The sequence below is a fragment of the Pelodiscus sinensis genome, chromosome 6 (assembly GCF_052426305.1).
Source record: "Pelodiscus sinensis isolate ZL-2025 chromosome 6, ASM5242630v1, whole genome shotgun sequence".
NCBI classification, from domain to species: domain Eukaryota; kingdom Metazoa; phylum Chordata; order Testudines; family Trionychidae; genus Pelodiscus; species Pelodiscus sinensis.
The window spans coordinates 110062584-110085852 of NC_143057.1; the positions used below are offsets into that span (position 1 = coordinate 110062584).

The 23269-nt window shown below is 43.0% G+C and overlaps 1 protein-coding gene across 8 annotated transcripts in view; it reads left to right on the plus strand.

The window, feature by feature from the left end:
- Positions 1–23269, plus strand: part of CCBE1 (collagen and calcium binding EGF domains 1) — a 286875-nt gene that overhangs the window by 78631 nt on the left and 184975 nt on the right. For 7 of the 8 annotated variants that reach the window (XM_075932601.2, XM_089779440.1, XM_089779435.1 and 4 more), the window contains one exon: positions 3556–11707. In XM_075932601.2, coding sequence (XP_075788716.1) covers positions 11688–11707 — 20 coding nt within the window. In that variant the 5' untranslated portion in view covers positions 3556–11687. Of the gene's footprint in view, positions 1–3555; positions 11708–13819; positions 22973–23059; positions 23141–23269 lie in introns of those variants that run through there. The other variant, XM_075932600.2, reaches the window with a different exon arrangement.

Below are 23269 nucleotides of genomic sequence, written 5' to 3' on the forward strand. Positions count from 1 at the left end.
CTTTGTTAGCAAGAATGAAAACAGCTCCAGTAAAAGTCAGTGATAGTTGTGGGTGCTGATAGGGTTGCCAGATGGTTGAAACAAAAATACCGAACCGCCCACCCCCCCCAAAAAAAACACCCGGAAAAATTCTGTTGAAGGGGGAAAAAAGAGGGGGCAGGGAGACCAAAGTTGTTGCGAGAGAGGAAAAAAAAGGGATTCCAAGGAATTCTTAAGCCAAAAACATTAAAATAAAACAGCATTAAAACAGTACGTCCCCTTTAAGAGTGAGTGCAGGGATAGGAACAGGGCAGAGGTTGAGCACTAAGACCCAGGGGAAAGCATTGCTTCTCCTAGGTCTTTTGTCCGGCAGCCATTTTGTGCCGGCAGCCTTGGGGAACCAGGTAAGCATGGAGGCTGGGGGTGTTGGAGGCCAGGGGAGGCTTGGCGGAGGAGGCTGGGCGCTGAGTGTTTGTATGGTTGCCAGGTGCCCAGCATTTTCGCCTCCTGGCCGGGGAAAAATTCAGAAAATACATCTCAGGTGTCTGGTATTCTCTGAATTTTTTTACTGGACAGAAGCCGAAAATACCGGACTGTCCAGGTGAATACCGGACACCTGGCAACCTTAGGTGCTGAGCAGCTCTGAAATCCTTCAAAATACAGGGCACCTCCTGAGAAGTTAGTGGGAATCAAGGGTTTGCATACCCAATAGGACAGGGCTACTCAACTTTGGAAGCCTGGGAGCCACAATGATACCCATAGCACATGCCGAGGGCCACAACTTAAGTGTCGTTGCATATACATGCAAATAGCTTCTTTCGCACTGACGGGCATGAATTCAAAAACTAAGGCAAGACTACACAACACGCAGGCCTCATTTAAGCCAGTTCTGCTGATATTAATAAAACCCAATATTTACCTGATTTCCACCCATATGACAGCACTTTTAATGAGCAATGACAGTCCAGGAATTTAACTACTAAAACTCATACCAACAGAAGACCATTATACTGACTACTTTTTTGTTTTGGCTTCACAACAGTCCAGGAATTTAACTACTAAAACACAGATCAACCCAAACTTCACAGTAAAGCCAAACTGCACCACGGGCTGCAAACAAATGGGCCGTGGGCCGCATGAGACCCATGGGCACGTGTTGAGTAGCTCTGCAATAGGAAGTGTAAAGCACATTACAACATTAGACCCTTCTACTGTAAGTCTGTTGGAGTAGTAGCCAGATCTTGGCTACGTCTAGACTGGCATGATATTCTGGAAATGCTTTTAACGGAAAAGTTTTCCGTTAAAAGCATTTTCGGAAAAGAGCATCTAGATTGGCACGGACGCTTTTCCGCAAAAGCACTTTTTGCGGAAAAGCGTCCATGGCCAAGCTAGACGCGCTTTTGCGCAAAAAAGCCCCGATCGCCATTTTCGCGATCGGGGCTTTTTTGCACAAAACAAATCTGAGCTGTCTACACTGGCCCTTTTGCGCAAAAGGGACTTTTGCCCGAACGGGAGCAGCATAGTATTTCCGCAAAAAGCACTGATTTCTTACAGTAGGAAGTCAGTGCTTTTGCGGAAATTCAAGTGGCCAGTGTAGACAGCTGGCAAGTTTTTTCCGGAAAAGCGGCTGATTTTCCGGAAAAACTGGCCAGTATAGACACAGCCCTTCTGTTTTACATAGTTCTGTACACACTCGTAGCTCTCAGCGAATACTAATAATGCTAACACCAGGCTGCCAAATGTGTAGGGCCATCCTTACCCATACACAGAACCTGCAATTGCGTAGGGCACCTGGAAATTTGTGGCACCACTGGGTTTTAATGTCCACCTACCCAACTCTACCTATGCTTTTTCCATGGCTTAATGTCCTTTGGAGCGGACATAGTTAACTTAAAAGTGAAAAAGCCTGACAGACATATTAGCAAAACACAGAACCTGTGAGAGAGCCATTCAAGTGGTAAGGAAGCCATTATTTGCCAAGCTCAGATGCATACTAAAGTTTCTGAATTTGCTATGTGTGTCTACTGGACCTTAGGTTAAAATGTGCTTTAAAAGTGCATTGCTGAAGATTATAAAATCACATCTCTAACAAATTGTTACCCCACTGCCATTAGGCATCGAGGCACCCGTTGAATAGTACTGCACAGGGGGCCCCACAAACACCAATGACTGCCCTGCAAATGTGATTTGTTAATTAGCTTGTATTATTCTTGTGTGCTCTTGACAGAGAACACAGACCCAGTATGGTCCAGTCAAGGCCTTGTTAGATTTTGGGATTTTAAAAAAATTCTTGGGAACTTAAACCCAAAATTTAACTTAAAAATTTCTTGGGAACTTAAACCACATTCTCAAGTGGCATGAGCCATTGACTTTAATGGAGCTGCGGTGATGCCCATTGTTGAGGCTCTGGCCCACCCCTTTTACATTAGATAACAATTCCAGCCTGACCCCTTCCAATGTCATTTAACTGCCTCACAAATGTCCCACTCTGTGGGGTGCTGTTCCTTCAAGAGCTAGTTGGAGTCAATTATGTTTATGCCGAGGCTCACGTTCAGTCAAGTCAGACTCGGAATGAAGCAGACCTCTGTCAGACTCCTTATCTCAGCACAGTGGTAAAAAAAGAGGAGTAAACAAATCTAAATCCCATATGCCTCACAGAGGAAATGGGTAAACTCAGTTTACCCTCAAGAATGCTACTGGCTTGGCATGGTTCCTGAACATAACAAGTTCTACCAATGAGGTGGCAGAGCTAAGTAGCAGTGTTCCTTTACTATTCTGGCTTGGAATTCAGACAAAATATAATGCAGGCTTGTACTGATGGGCAGGTCAGCATTAGCTGGTCTATTCCCTGTATAAGGTAGAAACTGGAGACAGTAAATGGAAGAGAAGTTGTGAAAATATTCTAGCTACGAAAAGATTTACCTGGCATTGCTTAGATCCTTAACTGGGGCTGGGGATGAGGGGCTCAGTATGCAGGCTGTCCCAGGGAGAGGGGGGTTCATGTTCCCCAACTGGGGCAGTTGCTAGTTTGTCTGCCCCTTATGTTCTCCAGTCCAAGTGAGGAATGCTATAAACTGTGCACTTTCCCCATGCTCCCTGATGAAGGGGAACAGCATTATTCTCATACGCATTGGGGACTGGGCAGAGGAGTGGGGGGAGCTTCAGCCTCCGTACCCTCCCTAAAAGGCACCTGGGGGGATGGGAGGCTCAGGGCTGGGGCAGTCCTGGGTTAGAAGGTGCCTCCAGCCAGCCCCTTTCTCCTGCCTGGTGATTCTGTCGTGTGTGTGTGTGTGTTTTGCATCCCCATATGACTTGGGGGAGGAAGGAAGAAGCTTCACACCCATCCCCCGCCACCATATAGCCAAACCTTTACCTTGATTGAAGTTATGATAAGAGGAAGCTGCTTACTAAATTTGGTAGTCCTAGCTCTTATAATTTAATAGGAGTTATTGAACAAACAGATAAGCAAACAGACAGGCTTGCTTGTTTGCTTATGACAAACTCTCTTAAATATATAGTAGTGCCAGGTTTATGTACCAGTTTTATGTATGTCTTACATTTCTGTTTTGTTTGCAGTATTGTGGTAGCCATGGTGGGCCCAGGATATGAGGGAGACAAGATGGGTGAAGTAATATCATCTAATGGACCAACTTCTGTTGATGAAAGAGACAAGCTTTCCAGATCCACAGAGCCCAACATCAATATCAAATAGTACAGTTAAGAAATCCACTTCCGCACTTGGACACAGCAACTCCATAAAAAGCAAAGTTCTGTTAAATCTCCTTTATCTTCTGTGATTGTTTTGAATTAAACATTAATTGCATCTCAAGGTCAAAGGAAGCAATTAAAACGGGTTGTTTGCAAAGGAAGCCATCAGTTCAGATTTAATCTCTTTGGCCCAAGTTAAAGTTCAAAATGGAATATTTAAAAGACTGTTTTTTAACACAGGTGCCATATTTGTACGACAACATTGCACATTCTGACCTGACCTCACAGGAAGTCTCATCACACTTATTCATAGATTAATAGACTCCAAGAGGAACCTTAAGAACCATTGAATCTGACCTCCTGTGAAGCATAGGACATAGAACTTCCCCACAATAGTTCCTAGAGCAGAACTTTCAGAAAAAACATCCAATTTTAACTTCCATTGAAATCAATGGAAAAAAGCCTCCTGAATCCAACGAGAGCTGGACTAACTGCAGAATTACGGAGTGAAGACATGTAATCGTCATACTGTGAAAATACCTTTTTAAAAAAGTAGTTTTATAGCTGGGAGAAATTATGCTGATCGCAGTCTGAAATTATAAATTAGACATAGAACTAAAAGATATTTGGCAGTATGTAGTGGATCCAGTGTACATTGGTCCCTGTAGGCCATGCCACAGGTACATTGGTGTAGCAGAATTGAGGAAATATAGATCCCCATTGCTGTGCTGTTCCTTTTGTGGGGATAAGTATATTCTTGCGGCACAAGTCCCAGATAGTGGAATTATATAGTTTTATCCAATTTCTTTTTTGGTGTTTGAGCAAGATATAGTCTATGCTAATCTATTGTGTTATGTACCAAATCCACTTTCTGCTTGTGGGCAAATCTTCTGTGATGGCCACTCCATAAAACTCCTTAAGCCAGCTGCTCCTCATGGAGAAAGAAATCCCTGGATAATTGTACAAAAAAATGCCTGCTTTGCACAAATATTCCAAACTGCTTCTAGTCACTGCCTGATAACTGTAGAACCACTTTGTCCACTCAGATATTAACAGCTAGCAGCTATATAGCAATTTAGTTTAAATATGTAATTTGCATTGAAGGCCATAAAGAAATTTCAACAGTTGATATAAAGTGATTAGTAACACTTAGTCCTTAACATCAATGGGGTTTATGAACATAAATTAATGCTTACAACTCCAAGTGTTTCCCTCATGTTCCAGAAGGGGAAAATATAAATATTAGTGTCAGCGGGAGACACTGTCAGAACAAGTTTAGAACTCAACAGTTCCTGACTGCAGGCCTATCTTCAGATGATGCTTCTCTACAGGCATTCTTGCCACCATATGTAACTTAATATCATGCTATTTTATTCTCAGTATTCTAGAATGGAACGTGTTAATCCAAATAGTTTTTTCAGGTTTTTATTTGTGCATCTACATTGGGTGTCCCTGTCTGTCCAACCAGCACTCTGTGCCCCAAACTCTTTTCTTAGTTTCCTCTACAGCAATATTGTCAGCACTGCAGGTACTGCTTGCTGGCTGCCCCCTCCTTCACTTATATGCACCCTTATCCAAGCAATGCCCAGCTGAGTCCCTGCCTGTTTCATTAGGAAAGAACAGAGCTGAATGCAGGTTAAGTTGAACGTATTAAACCTACAGCCTGTTCTGTCCATTGAGATTAGTTGCTTCCAGCCTAACTCAATGGGTACCTGTTCCCTGCTGCCTCCTCAGTCATGGTTCTACCAAAGAACATGGGTCATCTGACTTCAGTTCCACTGGTCAGGATATATTGCCCACATAGTTAACATTCCAGATTGACCTTAAGAATGTCTTTCTTTTGGCTGGAGACACGGACTTGCACTAGGCTGCTTAACTGCTTACAATGCCTGCTTACAATGGCTTCTTCACATTTATTCTGAATACAAGGCAGTGATTATGCCCAACCCGTAATAATAAGGTTTCACCGAATCCTAACATTAGCTTGATTTTTATAGGTCTATAGCTATGTTACTGATACAACTTTGGGGTTTTTTTTATGGATAACACCTATACATTATTAGGGAGTCTACAGGAGCAGCTGCCATTTTTTAACTAAGTTGATACATCATGTGTTCTCTACATCCTGTTCTCTCCTGTGAGATTTTAATTTTATTCATTGTTATTTTGTTGTTTACCTCACTCTAAAACAAATCATTCGAGCTGGAAAAATGGGGTGTCTCTGTGTGTATGAAAAACTCTGAATGTTTTCATGTAACTGACATAGCTGCTGTTTAGATTATGCAACCCCTGTGCTTTCTCATCCAAATTACTGCATGCAGGTTGGGCAGCCCTCAGAGAGAGGGAAGAGAGGCTGCGTGCCAGCTAATAGAGGAGGGAATATAACAAAAAAAAAATTGAACTGGCCCATATGAGTGACTGGCCCATTTTTCATCTTCCGTCCTCCTGAGAATTATGAGCAAATGGCCAAAATATCTCTTACATTGGGAGACACGGAGCTTCAGCCCATCAAAACACATTCTCTCTTTACATTTTGAAAAAGTTCTGTTGCTAACCTGACAACCTGTCATGCTGAAAATAAGAAGAATGTAAGCCCAGTCCTGTTTTGTTGAAGTCAGAGAGGGAGTTTTGCCACTGACTTCAACAGGATCAAGCCATGACCCTGTATGTTGTCACCTCATTAGTAATGTGACTCTCAGCATTGCTGTTCTCTGGGAATTTTCAGAACTTTCCTGTTGAAATACAAATATAACACAAATAGGACCATGGGATACTGAAACTAGTGCTGTGAATACCACAGCTACTCAAAGAACAGTCTGTAGATTTGCCCATCACTATTGCAAATACTTCGTAGCAGAAGTACATTTTGCAATAAAGCAGAGGGTTTGAACTGTCTGCCTGAAATGCAACAATAATAACTAGCTCTTCTACAGCTCTTTTTTCATCAATTGAACTCAAAAGTATTTTACATAGGAGGGAAACATCATTATTCTTATTTTGCTGATGGGGAAATTGAGGCACGGGGTGGGGGCAATGACTTGCCCAAAGTCACACAGTGGGTCAGTGACCGAGACTGACAGAGACTTTTCCCATAGTCAGCAGTGCCTCCATATGTACAATGCAGTGGTTTCAGATTTGTCAGGAAAACAGCTCAACTGATAGAAATCTTGACTAACCTGCACAGCTTTGGGAGGCAAAGCTCACCCATGCCAAAAAAGGTGGATTTCCACTCTACAGTCCATATTGTATAGAGTAGGCATGGATATCTAGAAACAGTCTTTGCAGTGTTTTCACGTTTATAAATGACTGTAGGTATATGTACTGGCAAGTGCAAGTGTACTGGCACTGTATATGTACAGTGTACACATGTTACAGGCCAAGATTCTGATTTCATGTATATTGGTGTAAATCTGGAGTAACTCCCTTATTTAAAGGTCTGTACACAATGAATATGTCAATCAATTCTCCCATTGCTGGCACACCTTTATTACAACATGACATTAACGTTGAAGCCTATTCACCTTTCTCTAATAATAGCAATTTCTCTTGCTCAGGCTTAGTTGCCAATGGGTGAATCCATTATTATTATTTGTGTCATGATCATTCTCAAAAGCTACAGCCTCATGTTGTACCGTACAAAAGAAAAGCTTTACTACAGAGTGTTTACATCCTAAGTGTAAGATGACAAGACACAAGTGGGAACATTTCTAACGTGTTCCTTTTTGGGAGGTTGGGGTGGACAAGAGTAGGCATTGCTGAACAGCTTGCTTCCACCCAGGACAGGTTCTAAACAGTCAACAGAGACAAAGCCTTCTGAGATGCTGCTTGGTGGTGCTGACATATTGGCCCGTGCTCTGAGTGAGGTTCCAACCGAGAATGACAGGGTCCTGAAGGGATTAGGACCTGTGTGAATACATCAGAGAGTTCACTGGCTGCAGCAGAGTTGTGCCTGCTCACACCAGATCCGACCACTCAGTGCACGTGGCTCGGCCACTCTACTTGGAAGTGCCTCAGCCCAAGTGCACTACTTCATACATGTTTTTGTAATTCATTTAAACCCCTTTGCTCCAGTGGCAAGGAGCCACCTGGAGGAGTTTAATCCAAAAATAATTGTGTGGATTATAAATAGCTCCTGCAGACACAAGGAACATATTCCAGAGAAACATTTTGGAAGTATTGCCTGTAAGGAGGGTGAGTAAGCAGAGGCAATTCAGGCCAACTTTAACTCAGTGCCAAGACATGCACTATTAGCCTTATTTGAATATCTTCTGTTGCTCGTTAAAAAGGAGTTACTATCACGATTACTCCAGAGCTTGCTCCTTTATGAGCCGTAGGTAATTTTACAAAGGGAAGTAGCTGACTAAACTATTGTGAGGTTTATTTATACATTGCTTCATGGGGGAAAAAAAATCTTTCTCCTGGGCATTTAAATCATTCCCACTTCTTTAAGAGGAAAGAGCAGATTTGGTTTTCTGGTTTTTTTCTGGGTTTTTCCCCCTTTCTTTGTTAAATTTCAGCCTTGGAAAAGGAGAAAGATCAGACATGTAGGCTATGTCTACAGTACAGGCTTCTTGCGCAAGAAGGCTGTGTCTACACTGGCATGAATTTCCGGAAATGCTTAAAACGGAATACTATTCCATTTTCAGTTTTTCCGGAAAAGGAGCGTCTACATTGGCAGGCTGCTTTTCCGGAAAAGCCCTTTTTCCGGAAAAGCATCTGTGGCCAGTGTAGATGTGCTTTTCCAGAAAAGACTACTGGGCTGTCTACACTGGCCCTTTTCCGGAACAGTGTTCCGGAATAAGGACTTATGCCCAAGCGGGAGCAGAATAGTTTTTCTGGAATAGCGGCTGATTTTGTACAGTAGAGCGTCGTTGCTTTTCTGGAAATTCAAGGGGCCAGTGTAGACAGCTCGCAGCTTATTCCGGAAAAGCGGCTGATTTTCTGGAATAAGTGGCTCAGTGTAGACACAGCCGAACTGTTTTGCGCAAGAGTTCTTGTACAAAAGGTCTTGCGCAAGAGCACATACACACTGCCATGTGCTTTTGTGCAAGAGATGTGTTTTTGAGCAAGAGTGTCCATGGCAGTGTGGATGCGCTCTTGTGCAAGAAAGCTCTGATGGCCATTTTAGCCATGCCTGTCCCCACTGCCTTCTTGCGCAAGAGCTCTTTCAAAAGAGGGCTTATTCCTCATGGGGAGAAGAATAACTCTTGTGCAAGAAGCCCTCTGTTCCAATGCCTTACTGTAAATTTACGTGCACAAGAACGTGCGTACAGTGTAGATGCGCTGCAAGATTTTGTGCAAGAACAGGTGTGGATGTAGCTGTAGTGACAGGTAGCATGTTTGGGGCTATTTAGATTAAAATTCTGAATCTCCATTTTGGTGGCTCTTTTAGGGCTCTACCAAAAGTAATGAATAAAAGATCTTTAGATAGCAGGTTGACATGTTCATTGCTATCTACCTAAGATACTTATGGCTCCTGTTGGAGTTTGGGACCTGCCCCTTTAAGGACAAGGGAACCTGGAGCCAACCAGCTCTTTTCAATGTATGAAACCCAACTCAGAAAGAGAACAGGTGTTCTGTGTAAGTGGCTGTAAGTGCTCATTCAGAGGGGTTGTACTATAGAGGGTGGTTCCCGTGATAAGCTTAATAAAGGAGAAAAGAGTGCAAGGTCTCTGGAGTCTGTAGTGAGTGTAAGTGTTGTATTTGTTTCAGTTAGTAAAATGGTAGCCTGGAACAAGGGCCTGAAAGACTCTAAGGCTATGTCTACACTCATGGCTTCTTGTGCAAGAAATATGCAAATGAGGCCAAGCCAAGCCTCATTTGCGTACCTAATGAGCCACCATTTTTGCAGAAGAGGCTTCTGTGCCAGAAGGAGCTGTCTACACTGCCCCTTCTTACACAAGAAAAACCCTCTTGCGCAATGCTGTTCTTCCTGAAAATAATCAGCGTAATGGCATTGTGGAAGAGGGTTTTCGTTGCGCAAGAAGGGGCATTGTGTACACAGCTCTTTTGGGCACAAGAGCCTCTTCTGCAAATGAAGCTCGGCAATATTCCACGGGGAGCCTCATTTGCATATTTCTCCCATAAGAAGCCAGGAGTGTAGATATAGCTTGGACATGGCAGTGAGTCCTTCCTGGAAAGATAGAGAAAATGTGGGCAGGTGATTGGGCCTAGGATTGAAAGGGAAAATGAGGCTGTGGCTGGCTGAAGCCAGGCTGAGTCAAGTATTGCTGTTGTTATCCCTATTGCCATAGTATCAGACCACCTTAAAGTCTTTGATGTATCTATGTGTGTAGCGAAGTGTTATTATTCCCACTTGTCACTGGGGAACTGCAGCACAGAGGTCAAGTGACTTGTCCAATGCCACCCAGTGTTTGGGAGGAGCAGGACACTGAATCTAGACTTCTCAAATCCCAGGCTAGCACCCTAGTTCTAGACCATCCTTCCTGCAACACTGGGCTTGATTCTCCATTGCCCTATACCTACGGCTGGCATTTAAACTAGTGCAGAGTAGCTGTAAAATGCTACTAAATCTCAAGAGAAATACTATGTCGTCTTTTGCCAGCATAAACTGTAAGGCAATGTTGCTTGGGGGTGTGAAAAAATCACATCCTTGAGCAACATGAATTTTGCCAGCTGAAGTGGTAGTGTACACAAAGGGATGTCAGCAGGAAAGTTTCTCTCACTGACACAGCTATCACTGCTGGAGGAGTTGCTTTTATTATATCAGCGGCACAGCTGCTGGGAGCTTGCTAATGTAGAAATGGTCTCATGCTTGCTTGCAGTGCTGAAGTGAGAGTTGGAGGTATGGAATACTAGAGAATTGGACCCAATGCACTCTGTGAGAAGATTACTTTATTTCTGCTACAGAGTTGTCCCAAACAGATTGTTTGCTAGCTTTGATAAATCAATCAGCTCTATCCAGATGGCTGAGCACCCTCACATTAACTTGACACTCATGCCAATTAAAATAACACTGGCAACAATACTCAGACACTATCAGGTGCTACTATCCAGTGCCAATTAACAATGAATTCCTCCCCCCCCCCACACACACACTTTTCTCCTTCCACCTGCAACTGGCCCCATCTAAAATGCTTGAGGAGGGAAACAAAGATGTACAGGCAGTCCCCGGGTTACATGGATCGGACTTACATCAGATCCCTACTTACAAACGGGGTGAGGCAACCCCGCCCTAGCTGCTTCCCTCCCAGCAGACCAGGGAGACGCAAAGCTAGCACCCCTCCCCCCCCCCCCCAGCAGACCAGGGAGACACGGAGTGGCTTTTCTCAGCAGACACCTCAGCTTGAGAATAAAGGACTGAGGGAAGTGAGGTGTGGGAGAATAAAACTGAGCCCTGGAGAAATGTTTGGCTAGAGTTTCCCCTACAATATGTACCAGTTCCGACTTACATACAAATTCAACTTAAGAACAAACCTACAGTCCCTATCTTGTACGTAACCCGGGGACTGCCTGTACTGGAAGGCTCCCAAATGCAGGCAGGGAAAAGGCCAGGGGTTTGTAACTGGTATTAAATCTTTGGCAAGATCCCATTGTTTGTAATGCACAGTAGGCCAGACACAGTAAAGCTGAGATAGGCCACACAGTGCTTTAAATTACAGTTCCACAGTGGGTGGGCCATGTGTGAAATTGACCAAGTGAGGCCAGCTGGCAAGACTGCCGGTGGCCTCCATTTGAATTTCTGAGTATAGCAGGACTTGAATTCCCATTGGCTCACCACAGAATCTTCCTCTGGCAGGAGCCATTGGGACAGGGTGTCGCATTAGCAGTTGATCCATCTACTGTGGCTAACAATCCTAGTTGATCCATCTACTGTGGCTAACAATCCTTTTTTTGCTACTACTGCTCAGCAAAGGAGCAGTGGAGGATGCGTGGTACTGCTTAGCCTGGCGTAATATCATGTAAACCTTGCAGTGAATCTGTCCTGAATGTAACAAAACCTTCTGCTTCCTGGGAGCCGCAGCAGAGAGCAGCGACGGATGGGACCCAAGACGAGGAGGTAAGCCTGCCAGCTAGGATGCAGTAGCGACGGCGGGGAGAGGAAGTAGCTCGGGGTGGGCAAAGGGAGCCTGCGGGCTGGTGCGTTACGGTGGACGCCCTGCCAGCTGGACCGGACGGCATAGACGTTTGAGTCCCTAGGGCTGTGGGCTGGGGTCTGTGAGAGGGGGTGGGCCCGGACCCCCCACTCCGCACCTTTGGAGGCTAGCAGACTCTCGACTGAGAAGAGGCCCTATTGGCTGGTGGTGGGACAAACTTGGACGCCGGAGGGCAATTCAAAAGGTGATGGGAGCACAGGACTGGGGGAGAGACAGCTGTGCCAACGGGGCACCCTATAGACCCGTTTACACTCGTCCATAAACAGACAATACATTCAATGGTGACTGTTTTAGGAAGGGTTGAAGGTGACGGGAATTCAGCCCCAGCTTTAATAATCATAATGTGTGATTGGTCTTCCTGCAAAATAAGTAAACCTTTAAAAAGAACTGATCTTTGCTTTATTCACACAAAGCACCTGTAATCTCTTAGGCTACTTCTACATTGGCATGATCTTGCACAAATGCTCTTTAACACAAGAGTTCTTGCGTTAAAGTATTTGCACACACTGGCATGTGCCTTTGCGCGAAAGATGTGCTTTTGCGCAAGAGCATCCGTGCCAGTGTAGACGCTCTCTTGCGCAAGAAAGCTCTGATGACCATTTTAACCATAGGGCTTTCTTGCACAAGAAATTAATGTTGCCTGTCTACACTGGCCTCTTGGGCAAGAACAGTTGCACAAGAGGGCTTATTCCTGAGCGGGAGCATCATATTCTTGTCCAAGAAGCACTGATTTCACACATTAGAACATCAGTGTTATTGCGCAAGAACTCATGGCCAGTGTAGACAGGCAGCAAGTTTTTGCACAAACGCGGCTGCTTTTGTGCAAGATCGCACCAATGTAGACATAGCCTTACTGTGAGACTGATTGTGAGTCCACAGCAACAGAAAGTGCCATCACAAACTGAGAATTATGGCACTTTAGCATGAACTCGTGGCAGATTAAATTGAATTCTCTGAGGGGAAAGATACTTCTCATGGTAAGATTAATTTGTTATAATTTATCTTAACTTTGATACATTTTCATTTTTTTTTCTCATTTTGATATAAGAAAAAGCTTTCCCGGGATGTGCTATTTGCTTGCTGCCTGTACTCATACTTAGAAGTTTTCCTAGGCACCATTGATTGTTGCAAATCCAATGTTTTCCAGGTTTTAAAAAAATCTTTAATTTTAAATCTCCTGCTGCTTTTCATTTCTACAAGTCCCCCAACCCACTATTTTAAGTTTTCTTAACCTCAACTTTTCATTTCTGGGAATTCTGGGTAGGATGAAAATAATGCTCTTCCTAAAGTAGATATCATTGGCTACAGCACATAACTTTGCTTTCAAAAGTACACAAACTACTTTTACTCCTGAATCTACTGAGTAGCAGAGAAAGAGTTAGCTTTCTACAACGAACATGATCATAACTCGATAGTAACTAATTTTCAGATTATTTATAGCTCATTCTTATTTGCAGTGGTCATTCCTTACAGAAAAGCCTTTTATCTTTTGACAAAACCGGCATGGCTTTAATGGGTAGGAACTGTTTAAATGAGGTAGTTTCAGTCACTTGCCTTCTGACCCCTTTCTTTAACATGTGATTGAGTGCCGGGGGTGTTTTTGCAAGGAGTGAAGAATAAATAAATAAGGAGTAATTGAGCTGTCATGTTGTCCAGTTAGGACCATAGTCTGCTGTTGCCATGGAACCCATACTTCATTAAATTAGTCAATGAAGAGCATTTGGTCCATCTCCCTGATGAGTTACATGTGTTCCCTGAAGATTAGAATGGGTAAACTTCACAAACAGCTGTCTCATTCAGAATACTAATGGGGTAGGGTGGAGGGAATAGTTTATGTATTAAGATGGAAAGGCAGCCTGCAGTCTGAAGTAATTAAACTGTTTGATGAAGAGCAATACACATTACTATTAGTCCCTTGCTAGTGAATATATATATATATATATATATATTGATATATATATATATATATATTGTTTGACTATTTAGGTTTTATTCAGACTGCCATTATAGCCTTAAGTTTTAAATGCTTAGAACTTCCTGAACAAATCTAATTCTATTTAAATGGCCCAGTGTTTATTCTCAGTCTCCAGGAATGGGTTTGTTACATTTGGATTAAATTTTTGCCCAAATGCAAATGGAAGGGGAGAGAAAAACCCTTAATCTATCAATAGATGTAGAGATGTCTTATGGAGCTTGTCTTGCCATAGAAGGCAGGTGCAGTCAGACCTGATTATTGGGGGAGCCTATGCTCTGACCCAAATCTGCAAAGAGACTTAGACTCCTGAACTCTGTCCAGGCTCTGCCTAGATTGCTGGTTCTTGTGTTGATCCCATAGTTAAGCACCTGTCTCTCCTCATGAATTAGGCACCTACGCTCCCTGTATTTCTCAGGGTTTGTGGATTCCATTATTCCAGTGCTTTTCTAGGTACCTAGAAAGTTAGGCAGTTGCTCTGTGGTGCAACGCTGAAGTCCCTTGGTGGATTTAGGCCTTTCTCTAGTCACATGTGGTCCTCCCACGCTGCAGTGCACAGATAGAATTTCTCCTTGGGTTATCTACCCTGCTTCATTCCACACCCATACTCCCCTCCAAAAAACAGACAAGTGGTTTAAGCCACAGTCTGGCTACAAGATTGGTACTACTTATGTAGATATGGCTTAGTGCTGCCCCTCATGATGGAGTGATGCAAGTGTTTGACTATGCAATTCCAGAAGCGCACAGTGAAATGAGCACAGCAGTACGTTAATCTCCTTTTTGTCAGTAAAACAGGGACAAGTAAGAAACTAAAATTTGTACATTGAACATGAGTGTCGTTATCTTATATTCCAGTACTGTGAGTTGCTGAGGGTCCTCATCCACCATTGAGCTTTGGGATGTTGTTCGTGTATTAAGCCCACACTTCTCAGAGTAACCAAGGGCCAGATTTTTAAAAGTATTTAGGTTTTGGGTGCCTAGTGTCTGGGTGTGTAACTCAACACTTTAAAAGGGTTCAATCTTTTTGAGGACCTACCCTCTGAAAACCAGGGTCTTTTAAGTTGTCTCAAGTTCCATGTCCAGAATCATTAGCTACTTTTGAAAAATTTTAAGCATAATGATAATAACTGGTGTGCTGGGAGAGGCACAAATGAAAAACAATGGATATGTGTAAAATATTTTGCCTGAGGTAGCAGGTTTTTATTAAAATAATTCTTTAAGGATGACTATACTGAAGATATATTTGGTCTCCCAGCAGACGCCCCTGCAGTTGTGAATAATTAACTCCCTGGATCTGTCTTGAAGTGTGCCCTTCTTTACAGTGTTTACAATACAAACTTGGATAAGGTCATATATTTGCCTCCCATCATGTAATGTAAAAACAAGCGGATGGCTTTTTTTTTAAATGGCATGTTTTTAAAGTTAAGATGCGGTTGGAGGAAAACCCACAAAGTAGACTGATATTGAGGGATTGCAGACACTGATATAGCGTGCACAGAAGATAGGTGACTCATGAAACCATTCAAGCCAAACTTGAAAAGTGGACACAGATGTTGTACGCTTGAATGTTAAAGTGCCTGTCTTGCATTGAGTGAACATTTGAGCCTACTTCTTATATCACTTATCTCTAAGAATTTTCCATATTCCCAATAGTCCATTAACTTGCTATTGCTATTTCTAGTGCAGAAATTCTTTAGTAAACTATGCATATGTCTTATTTACAACTGACATAACGTCTATGTGTATCCATTCCCCATAATCAACGTGGCACTATCCTGCTACAAGGTTCGTAGTCCAGGCAAGAAGCAGAAAATACACCACAGGACCACACACTGCAAATAATGAATAACTGAAGGGACTGTTATTAGTTTGTATTACCAGCCACCTAGTGGCCACAACTGAGAGCAGAACTCTATTATGCTATGCAAAAAGGAATACCTCTGTCTCTAAAAAGCATAGCTTAGGCGAGATGGACAAGGCACGGATGTTACAGACGTTAAGTGAGTTGCCCAAAGTGACACTGGAAGTCTGAAAGAATTAACTGAATCCCAACCTCCTATGTCTCAGTCACAAGTCCATCTTTTCTGCAGTTTTCAAACATGTGTGGCTAAGGAAGATCCATCTATATTGCTCTGTGGACATGGAGTTCATGCAAGAAATCAAGATCAGTTTGTGAATTATTTGCAAGCCATAAAAATACAGAGCTGTCAAATTCCTGGTTTAATGCTGACTGTTCAATCAGCTCTCTTCTAGATTCCAAGTCCTATGCTCTGCTCATGGCACCACACAGAGTAAGGTTCCCAATATCTGTGTCACTATATGGGTGTCAAAAAAACTCCTTCCTGAATAAAATGAACCTATTACTTTTATCCTGTGCATGCAAGCAAGCAACGCCAGAGTTGCATTTTATTTTAATTAAAACTACAGCCACCGTGAGCACTCCAAAGTGATGGTTATTCTAGCAATGATACAATTGGACAGAATGGCTTCGGAACTTCACATAGTTTATTCTAATAACTGCAAGGACTACACAGAAAGGGACTGTTTATTTTACTGTCTCTAAATGTAGAATGATGACCAAAGCCTTGTCAGAGAGGTCAGGTCTGACAAGAAGCACATATACACCTTAGGCCATTGATGACTGATAGCCAGATTTCACATTCTTCAGCTCTAATCTCTTTATAACAAAATGAAACCTAAAACGAACCTGAGAGAAATGTCAGCTCTGGTTAGTATTATCTCATGTGCCATATATGTAGCTGTGTATGTTTTTGGTGGATCAGTACTGTTTACTTATTTTCTGCTTAGTCAGCAGTACTATTGTTCTAATGGACATTTTCAAAAGCCATATGTTTTTGTTAGTAATCTGAGCTGAACTCTGTAAGTATTTGTGAATGGGGGGAAAACAGTCTTCTTATGCATTGCTTTTCAGTAGCTGTGATGGACTTTTGAGGCAAAGCATTATAGTGTCCATTCTATAGATGTTTCTGAAGCATTTTTCCCAAAGTTACTGATCCATCAGATGGAATAAAGCTACAAAAATTGAATTTAATCTGCCTTCAACCAGTATTATAGGTTTTCTAATGAAAATATCTGATTAAAAGGTTAAAGTTCCTTTTTCCCTAGTTGATCATAATAATAACCACTCTTTCCTTACCCTGCTTGTTTTTATATAATAGTAAATTGAACAGTAATACTTAGATCCCCTCTCCCCCAGTTAGGGTTGTGGCACTGAATCTTTGCTTACAGACAGCCCCCTACAGCCCTAAACAAATACCAGCAACTATGTACCACACAACAGAAATACTAAGCCAGGAACCAATCCCTGCCACATACCCTGTTGCCAACTCTGACTGCATATTTGCCCAAATGACACCATCATAAGATCTAACCACATCAGCTACACTATTTACTAATGTTGTATATGCTACTATGTGCCAGCAATGCCCCTCTGTCACGTACATTGCCCAAACTGGACTGTCTCTATGCAAAAGAACAAGTGGACACAAATTATACATCAAGAATGGTAATATTCAAAAATCAATAGGAGAGTATTTCAGTCTCCAGGGATGCTCAGTAACAGTCTTGAAAGTTGCCATATCTGAGCATGAATCTGCAGACCTATAAATCTTATGCAAACTTGACACTATCAGACGGGGTCTGAATAGAGATGGCGAGTGCCTTCCTCACTACAAAAAGTAATTTTCTCTCATTTAGTATTAACACTTTCTCTTCTACTGTTGGGAGTGGGCCATATCCACCCAGACTGAATGGGCTTTGTTAGCACTGGACCTCCACATAGCAATGTAGCACCCCCATCTTTATATGTCTATGTTCTTGCCAAAGTGAAGTTTCCACTTCTTGCATCTGACAAAGTGGGTTACAGCCCTCAAGTTTATGCCCAAATATATTTGTCTTGAAAGTGCCACAGGACTCTTTGTTCTCTTTTTGAACCCCTATCTCTTCATCATTTTCTCTGCACCAATGTTCCCTCTAATCTTTTCTCTCCATGTGAAGAATAAATTTTTATGTGCACCAAGGCTTGTATGAATGTGCACCACCAGTAGAAACAAAAACTTAGTTGTGGGTGCTCGGCTAATCAGCTGGGCAGCATTTGGCTCTCCTGAGTGGACACACAAGGACCCAGCTTAGAGGTAACACTGCTCTTCGCCATTAACTTCTCAGTTTCTTTTCCTACCTCACTTCTGCTCTGTCATACCTTCTCAATTGTTCCTCTCTTCCTTCTGTCTTGTTTTTTTCCCTACTTCTCTAAATGCAGTGACTTCACTCTGCTTCCACCAGAGCTGAATGAGGGTACCTGTATCAGCCTCTCGCTTGCCTCTTTGCTTTCTTTCCTGCACTTATGTTCTCCTATTTCCTCCCATTACTTCTATCCCCATTGTACTCCTCACTTCTGCTTTTCATTTCTCTATCCTTCTTCTCACTGCTCTTCTCTATTATCCTCCCAACACTTCTCTTTTTCTTATCCCACGTCATCATTTCTGCCAGTTTTCATTCTCTGTAGTCTTCCTTGCTCTGCCTTTCTCCTCTCCATTCCACTAGTCCTCTCTCTGCCTACTATTCCTCTCTATCAGCCACTAAGGGTACATCTACGCAGCAGGGCTAAAGTTGAATTAAGCTATGCAACTTCAGCTACGTCAATTGCGTAGCTTAAGTCGAAATAGCTTAATTGGGCATTTGGCGCTGTCTACACAGCAGGAAGTAAAAGGATAAACACTCTTCCCTCAACTTCCCTTACTCCTCATCAAATTATGGTTACTGTGAGTCAGAATAAGAAGTCCCCCATCTCAACATTATTTCAAAATAAAAGCTTGTAGTCTAGATGTGCTCTTTGTTATTTTAGAATAATTTACATTATTCCAAAATAACGCTGCTGTGTAGACGTACCCTAACTGACTAGGAAGAACTGCTTGCCCCCATGTAGACTAGTTACTGTATAAATTATTCACTAGAGAAGAGGCTTTCTTGTGCCTTCTCTAGTCTCTGATCCTACCTGCTCTTAAAAATGAGATGTTGCAGTAGATGGACTATTAGTCTGAAATAGCATATCAATTCCCAAGTAATCCAAGAGAGGGATAATTTAGATGTATAAACTTCAGGTCTGGAATGCTCCTTGGAACCACATGTTCAAATTTGAACAAATTCAGTTTATGCCTTCACTTTTCTGAGACAAATCACTTCCAACACAGGTGTGTAGAGATCTTTCTTATAAGAAAAGTAATATGCAAAAGGAAAAAAAATCAGTTGCACACTCTTAATGGATTCTTTGATTTAGAAGATCTGAAAAGTATCTTCAAAATCTTTTATTCAGTTTGTTTAAACATCAGGTTGGTTCTGCCTTGGTTTCACTTGCAGGCTTTAATGATAGCTGGATTACAGAGGATTATGACAGCAAAGATACATGGTGCAAACGAAACCCAAGTGAGAGCAGTAGTGATTCTTATTCAGACTGTTTATTTTTTTCTTTATTTAACATCTTTTTAATTCACACAGATGGGAAATGTTTGGCAAGATGTCAGTTAAATATCAGCACTCTCATTCTTTCAGTAAAGGGCTAAAAAAATGCACATCTCTGAAACGTTCAACAAAACTTCTAGCAAAACTAGGGATGACCAGATTTGCTAGAAGTCTTGTTGGAAGTTTTGCTATTTTTAAGGTGTCTTTTTGTGCAGAAGAAGTAATACTTTAATGTCCTCTTTATACATCATAATCAGCCTTTAAGATTACAGTTTTTTAGGGGAAGTGCCCAGAACAAAAGAGTTCTGACTGAAGTTTTTAGGTCCTATTGTAATAGTATTTTGAATGTCAGGGTTTACCATGTATCTTTTCACATTGTTCTCAATGATTGTGCCCATCTGCTCCTGAAATGAGCATATGAAACTTTCTGTGTTATTGAGCAGTTGATTAACCTTGTTTCTGAAATACTCAAACTACTCAAGAAAAAATAAGAATTTGTATAATGTTTATTATTTCTTATAAAAACACATAGGGCCACTAATGTCTGTATTCCTGTAATAAACAACATCAAGGAAATTGTTAATCTGCATCACTAGTATGATGAATTCTTCATCTGCTTTTTGAGACTGCTCCAAAATTTCATACACAGCTTTTATCAACTTTATACATACTTGAGTTATGCAAGTCAAAACAAAACAATTTGGTTCGATGTAAGGACAAGCATCTCTCACACCAAAAAGCACTTTATGCCTATTTATTGTATTAAATAAAACAAACAAAAACTTCCAGATTATTCCTGCCTGAGGCAGTCAAAGCACTTCAGTGTTTTCTTAACCAATGGCACACTTCAACACTTTAAAAAATATAACCCTTGTGCGCCTAATGGGCTCGGCCTCATGTCCATAAAAATGAAACAAAGCAAAAAGATCAAACCCACATCTTTTGTGTGTTAGCTGGTGGTAAAATTACTAATTGGAAAAACAAAAAGCCCTGTGTTTGGATATTATCTAAACTTAAACTTGTTTTGGTATATTGTGATCATATTTAAAATTCGTTAATACTATGCTTTTTTAGACCTTGATCTTGCAAATATGTATTGTAAATGCTTAACTTTGTATGTATGTAGTCTCCTTAAAGTCACCTATGTCGAATGAAGCAAGTGTAAGGCTTTGCCATAATGGGGCCTTTTGTTGCTAGTTTTTGTAAAAGATAAATAATATTGTTGATAGTACAAACTTTCTTACATAAATGGGTGATGAGAACATAAAAAAATAAGGGTAGCGTAGGTACTGAATTACAATGTTACATATTACAAAAATTACAGCAATGATTTACAATAATCTAATCATCCCCCTTAGCCTATCTGGTGTATCTTAATAGAAAAAATAATAAAGCCAGGGACTTTCCCAATATGTGAAATTTTGGAACCTATCTAAAGTGTGGTGGTATGGTTGGAGGGGGTATGAGCCAAATAGACCCATTTGGGTCTATCTCTTTAAATTAAAAACAAACCTGGGGGAGGGGAACTTTTACTGCTTGTGGAAAAAATGCTGGATTAGCATTACTAGAAAATAGTTCTTTTGCTACTCCTTTTGTAGGAAGAGTACGGGTTGTAGCAGTGCAAGCTTTTCTTCCTTTCAAACACTGTTATTGGATACCCATCCACCTTGGGAAGGGGAGGGAGAGAGAAGGAACATTATATGGAGACAGGTGCTTACAAAGCCCGGAGATCCAAACACCAGGTTCCTGTCTTTTGTTCTCTATTATCTTAGAATTTAAGTCAGGCTGAGTGAGAAGCTCAGGGCTTATTCCTGCCAGGAACACCCCCAACACTATTGACTTCAGTGAAGTAGGACTGGGCTCTGGCTCTGCCTACTCCTTATTTTGGACATAAAGAACTAGAATGGAAAAAAACACTTAAAGCATTTCCATCCTAAAAACAGAAAATCTGCCAGAAAGGACTATATACAGAAGCATGTTTATTATAATTGTGAGAGAGGATCTTCCAGTACCCTCAAAATATAAAAGCTCATGTTGAGAAGTAGTTTTGCTAGTTCATGTAACAGAACAAAACTGTGCACTCCTTATCACAGGAAAGCAGAGTTTGTATGGCAGCTCAGGGGAGATTTCTGAAAGGCCCTTAACTTAAATCCTTCCAGTTTGCTGCCTCCTTAGAACTGATCTAATACTAACTTCTCAGGTGATACTGGACAATTTATACACATTTATTCACAACTTGGTCTTTTTTTACTATAATGTAGTTAGCAGATTAGTTGTGGGAGTAAGGTCGTCACAATCTGGTATTTAAACTCTCTGTTCCTCAGTTTCTCTGGCTGTAAAATAGGGTTCTAATACTACTTCTGTAAATTGTTTTGAGCTGTACAGGTGAAAGTGCTTAGAGTTACAGCCTGTCTTATTTGTCTCATTGTTGCAGACAACACCCTTGCTACAAAAATGCATTTAGTGATTTAAGATTTCTCAACTCTCCTCCCAATTTGCAAAGGTAGGGTCATTTTGCAGGTTTGTTCCTGTATGGTATTTGTTCCCGAAGGGATTTTTAACGGTGAAAAGACAGGGTGACATGATGCAGTGGGCCGCAGCTGATCTCTCTGTGGATGGTAGGGAAGGGCTAACAGCACACAAGGATAAACAACTCTCCTAGCAGATATTCTGTGGCTATTCTGTCCTTGTGAGGGAGAATTTGAAGATAAGGCAGAATCTGGAAAGCAGCCATGTGCAGACACTCAGCCTCCCATCCTTCCTCCGGCACAGAGCACCAGTTATGTGTGTGGTTGGATTTTTCTGTCTCAGCGTCTTTGGGACCTTTTGTTTTTTCACCATAATCTCTCTGGTCCCTCCCCCCTCGTGTTTCGTTCTCTTCCTTCTGCTATAGGAGCACTAGGCAGAAAAAGAGAGCAGGGGATACGGCGGGAGCCTGAGTCATTAAAAACTGACAACAACCACCAAGGGAGCTTTCCCCGCGTTTAACACGAAGAGAGCACGAACGGCGTCTGGAGCAGCACCGGGAGAGCCCTGCTCTAGGAAACTGCGTCTTCCCACCCCACCCCTATACACACCTCTTCCCCCCCCCCCCCCCTCAACAACCACACACAACTCCAGCGCGTCTCCCCTCGGCACTCGCCTGCGGACAAGGACACGGGCACTAGGGAGCTACTCTCTCGCCTTCATCCCCTTCTCTCGCTCCCTCTCCAACATCTGGCTGCCGCAGCATTCGACTGCTCCCCTCTGTCCCCCCGCCCCCAACATCTGGCTGCCGCAGCCTTTGCCTCGTCTCCAAGCCCCCATCCCCAGGTTCCCTGTCCGCTCTTCCGGATCATCTGGCTGCCGCTCGCCACCCCCCTTAGCTACACCACTGTCCCCACTACCCGCGCCTCTCTGCAGCCGCTGGCTACCGCTGCCTGCCCCCTGTGGAACATCTGGCGGCCGCTCCGCTCCCCCGCCCCTCCCGCTAACATCTGGCCGCCGCTGGGCCGCCGCAGGGGGCCGCTCTGCTGCTCGGCGGGCGGGGCAGGCAGGGGCTGCGGAGCTGTGCTCCGAGGAGGCCGAGGGAGTCGCGCAGAAGCAGAGGCCGCCTGATGGTGCTGCAGGGCGGCCCGGCTGGGTGGCGGCGGCTGCCCCGGAGCCTGCCCGCCCTGCTGCTGCTCCTGGCTTTGGGGCACACCTGGACCTACCGGGAGGAGCCCGAGGAGCGCGACAGGTGGGTCTCGCTGCGCCGCGCCCCGGCCGCTCGCCCGCCCCGGCTGCACCTGGCTAACGCCGCCTCCTCTCTCCGCCTTCTCCGCAGGGAGGTTTGCTCCGAGAACAAGGTCGCCACCTCCCGGTACCCGTGTCTGAAACCCAGCGGCGAGCTGGCCACCTGCTTCAGGTGCGCGGGGCGGGCCGGGCCACGGGGGTGTGTTACAGGCTGGGGCTGCAGCGCGCGTGTGTGTGTGTGTGTGTTACTGAACGACACTGCCGTGTGTGTGTGTGTTACTGAACCACACTGCCGTGTGTG